The following is a 4,592-nucleotide window of genomic DNA, read 5'->3' on the forward strand; positions in this document are numbered from 1 at the left end:
AGTGCGTAATGCGCATGCGCAGTGAGTCAGGTGGTGCGCGGCGCACGCGCAGTGCGGAGTGAGGCGGTGCCCAGAGCGCAGGCGCAATGTGAGGGATTTAAAGCGCATACTGCGCATGCTCAGTGCGGGCTGCACGCGAAGGGCGGCGATGCAGTGCGCAGAGGCGATGCACGGAGCGCATGCGCAGTGTGGACGGAGGTGATACTGCGCAGGGAGGCGATGCACAGAGCGCATGCGCAGTGCGGAGGGTCAGGTTGCTTTGCTGTGTTGATGCATGGGATGCTGCTGCAGAGTGCATGGTGGATTGGTGCTCAGAGCACAGTGTAATGGTGCACGGAGCCCTGTGCACAGTGCATGGGGCTTTAGTGCACAGAGCATGGTGCGTTAGTGCAGAGAGTGTTGGTGCACAGAGCACTGAGCAGAGCACGGTGCTTTGGTGCACTACATGCATTGCACAGTGCATGGTGTGAGGTAAAGAGCACTGTGCATGGTGCACTGGCTCACAGCTGCTGTGCATGGCGCAGCATCAATGCAAAGAGCATGTGCACAGCGTGTGGTGCTTTGGTGCACTGAGTGCAGCACACAGTGCATTTGGTGTGCTGCACTCAGTGCATTTGGCACACTGTACAGTGCATGGGTGCACAGAGCTGGATGCATTGGTGCACAGTGCATTGGTGCACAGGGCACAGTGTATGGAGTATGGCTGCACAGCACACGGTGCACTGAGCACAGCATGTGCACGGGGCATGGTGCACACAGCACAGAGCACACTGCAGGGCACAGGGCATGGTACACAGGGCATTGGTGCACAGAGCACAGCCTGGCTCATTAAAGTAACATTATTTTTTTTTTCTATTGCGCATAATTTAATTGCCAGGACAAACAGTGAACACCACCAGAATTCCTCTTCGTCCACACAGGAGCAAAAAAGGAGAAAAATAGGCAAAAAGGAGCAGTGGCACCACAGTGACAGCCCACTGAACACCGAGCTGCCCGTACACAAATGGCTGATGGATAATGTTGGGGACTTTGAGCTGAAATTGCTTTTTGTCCCCAGTTTTGCAGCCTTGGATCCAAGCAACATCCACTCAGCAAACCCTTTCACGTGGCATTGTTCCCGTGGAGCCACGTGCATAAAGGGAAAGTTGGGGGAATAATCCATCACCCCCAGCGCTGAAAGGGAAATGCAGGTGTGCAGTTCATGCCTTCTGCAGGTCCTCAGGGCCGAAGGAGAGTGGCAGCAGCTCCTGTAGTGTCTTCACAATGTAGGTGCCATCAGGTTTGGTCAGGTAGAGGTCCCAGTCTGTGCCAAACTGCAGGAGGAGAGGGGGAGAGAGGCTCAATGGGGAATCCATGCTTCTTCCCCAGCTGGCTGCAGCACCCACAGCCACACCAGCAACTGCTGGGCTCCCTCAATTTGTTCAGCCCATAGCAGAGGAGGTGGAGGGGAGGCCCCGTGGTGGCCTGCAGCTCCTTGTGGCCCTACAGCTCCTCATGGCAGCTTGCAGTCACAGCATGGCAGGGACCCCACTCACCTCTCTCATCACCTGTCTGCAGGCTCCGCAAGGCGTGATGAAGTCCTCCATGTCGCTGCCAAAAAGAGAACCACACCAGGCTCAGTCCCACTCCACCCCCAAACCCAAAGGGAGTAAACACCTCGAAACCCAAAGAGATTCCCCTGAACCCAAAGGGATCGTCCCAAAATCAAAGGTGGAACCAATCCGGAAAAGAAGGGGATCACCCAAAACCCAATGAGATCACCCAAAACATAAACAGGGCACCTCTCCAAAGCCCAAAGGAATTGCCAAAAACCTAAAGGGAGTAACATACCAAAACCCAAAGGGATTTCCCAAAACCTAGGGGTATCACCCAAAACCCAAAGGGGACACCATCACAAAACCCAAAGGGACTGCCCCAAAATCAAATCACCCCAGAATTAAAGGGGTAACCATCCGAAAAAAAAAACAAAAGGATCACCCAAAACCTGAAGGGGGTACCTCCCCAAAGCCCAAAGGAATTCCCAAAAATCCAAAGGGAGTAATACTTAAAAATCCAAAGGGGCTCCCCAAAACCCAATGGGTCTGCTCAAAGCTCAAAGGGAGAACCACCCCATAAAACAAACCCATCAGCCAAAACCCAAAAAGAGGCACCACCCCAAAAGGAAACACCACACCAAAAACCCAAAGGAACTTCCCAAAACCCAAAGGAGGCGTCATCCTAAACCCCAAAGACTGACACGGTGCCATTGGGCCTCACCTGGCGATGGCCATGGCCCTGAATCTTGTGTGCCCCTCGGAGATGGCTTTCTGGATGGCGGTGCGCTCAGCACACACCCCGAGGCTGTAGCAGGCATTCTCCACGTTGCACCCTATGGGGAAGCACCAACACCACTCACCACCCCTCACTTGGTGAGACACCTTCAAACGAAGCCCATCCTGAGCTCTGGCCAATGCACGTCTCCTTTCCATGATTTATTTCCCATATTTTCCTACTCTTGGGCTCTTCTGGTGACTACGACTGGTAGGGAGCATAGGGAAGGGTTGTGGCACCCATCTGGAAGACCTCAAAACCTAAAGGGAACACCACTCCAAAAAGGAAAGAGATCACCCCAAAATCAGAGGGGGAAACACTTCAAAAATCAAAGAGATTTCTCCATAATCAAAGGTGGAACCACCCCAAAAGCAAAAAGGAACTACTCCAAAAAGGAAACGGATTGCCCAAAGAGCAAAGAGGGAAGCATGCCAAGAAGCAAAGGGATTGCCTAAAAGTCAAAGGGACACCGCCCCAAAAAGCAAAGGGAACACCCAAACAGTAAAGGGATCACCCAAAAAGAAAAGGGGGAACTACCTCAAAACCAAAGGAATCACCCAAAACCCAAAGGGAGCACCACCACAACACCCAAACAGATCAGCCTGAAATCAAAGGGGGGACCACCCCAAAAAGCAAAGAGAGAACCACCTCAAAACCTAAAGGTGCAACACTCCAAAAACTAAAAAGGATTGCCCAAAACCCAAAGGGAGAACCACTCAAAAACCCAAAGGCACTGCCCCAAAATCATAGGGGGAACCACCAAAACCCAAAGGGAGAACCACCCAAAAACCCAAAGGGTTTGCCCCAAAATTATAGGGGAAACACCTCAAAAACCAACCGGATTTCTCAAAACCCACAGGGGGAGCCACCCCAAAACCCAAAGGAGGCACTGCACCCAAAAAAAAAAGAAAACAACACCCACAAAGAGATTGCTAAAAACTCAAAGCAAATGCCACCCCAAACCCCAAGGGAATCGCTCCAAACCCAAAGGGACCAGCACCCTAAAACCTCCAGAGATCGCACAAAGTCTCCGCCACCCCACAGGGATCAAGGCAAACCCAAAACAGTCAGCACCCCAGAAACCCATAGCGGGCATCATCCCAGAACCCAAAGCAATCCCCCAGCACCCAAACGGGCCACCATCCCACAACCCCAAGGCGACGTCTCACCGGAGAAGATCTCCCCGCTGGCGGTGAGCAGCGCGGCGCCCACGGGGAAGCGGCTGTAGGGGCAGTAAGCACAATCTTTGGCCTCACGGCAGCGGCGAAGCAGCAGCTGTAGGCACTCACTGCCCTCCATGCCTGCACTGCCTGCCCCACACGGTGACGCCGACGTGGTTAAATATTTCCCCGAACGCAACGCCCTGTCGGGATAACGCCCCATGCGTGCGCCGGGCATCATCCCCAACCTCGAGGTTTTGGGATCAGGGTGGAGGTTGAGCTCTCTCTGAGCCTGCTTTCTTATTTTATATATATATCTTCTTCTTTTTTCTAGCCATTTTTCTACGTGCTTTGCTTTTCTTTTTGTGTGTGTGTGTGCTAAGCTTTCTCACACCGCCTTCTTTTCCTTCCTCCCCAGCAGGAATTTGGTGCTGGGAACGTCCTGGGGGGAGCCACGGAGAGGTCAAAGGGGAGAAAACCATTGGGTCGCAAACAAGAAATAGCACGTTTCCCCCTCACCCCCCCCCTAGTTTCTCATTGACAGCCAACACACAGCAGGGGAAGCGGATGGGAAGTCTCCCTGACGCTGCTTTCCCCTGCTGCTGCACAATCCTATTGCTGAGCGCAGATAAGGACTGTTCTGCACCATCCTAGGGGGTGGTCACGTCTCCCCTGTGTGGCTGAGCACCATTTCCCATCCCTGATATCCCCACACGTGGGGATAATAGGACGATCGCCTTCCTAGTTCCTTGTTCACTCTGAAACCTAATGATGGCGATGGGAAAAAAGCCATTTTATAGCCAAAATCGCCTGCACCACTGTGCTATTCGCAGAACTCAAAGGAGGCACCACCCCAAAAGGCAAAGGGATCACATGGAAAGCAAAGGGAGGACCACCTGAAAACCTAAAGGGTGCAACACAACAAAAAATAAAGGGATCGCCCAAACCACAAAGGGGGAACCACCCCAAAACCCAAAGGGGTCGCCCAAAACATTAAGGAGGCACCATCCCAAAAATCCAAGGAATCACCCAAAAACCAAAGGAAATACCACACCAGAACCTATAGGGGACAAGCACTTCAAAACCCAAAGGATTCACCCCCAAAATCAATGAGGGATCCAC

The 4,592-nt window shown here is 52.7% G+C and overlaps 1 protein-coding gene across 1 annotated transcript; it reads right to left on the bottom strand.

Moving 5' to 3' along the window:
* Positions 1 to 886: 886 nt before the first annotated feature.
* CDA (cytidine deaminase) lies at positions 887 to 4,119 on the bottom strand. The gene is made up of 5 exons (XM_042883421.1): positions 4,079 to 4,119; positions 3,480 to 3,853; positions 2,257 to 2,368; positions 1,536 to 1,590; positions 887 to 1,313 (listed from the first exon to the last, which is right to left on the bottom strand). Exons 1-5 carry the CDS (start codon positions 4,117 to 4,119, stop codon positions 1,200 to 1,202), a joined length of 696 nt encoding a protein of 231 aa, XP_042739355.1. The 3' UTR covers positions 887 to 1,199.
* Positions 4,120 to 4,592: the final 473 nt, after the last annotated feature.

The sequence above is a fragment of the Lagopus leucura genome, unplaced genomic scaffold, assembly GCF_019238085.1.
Source record: "Lagopus leucura isolate 7727_CA_CO unplaced genomic scaffold, USGS_WTPT01 Super-Scaffold_100037, whole genome shotgun sequence".
Classification (NCBI taxonomy): domain Eukaryota; kingdom Metazoa; phylum Chordata; class Aves; order Galliformes; family Phasianidae; genus Lagopus; species Lagopus leucura.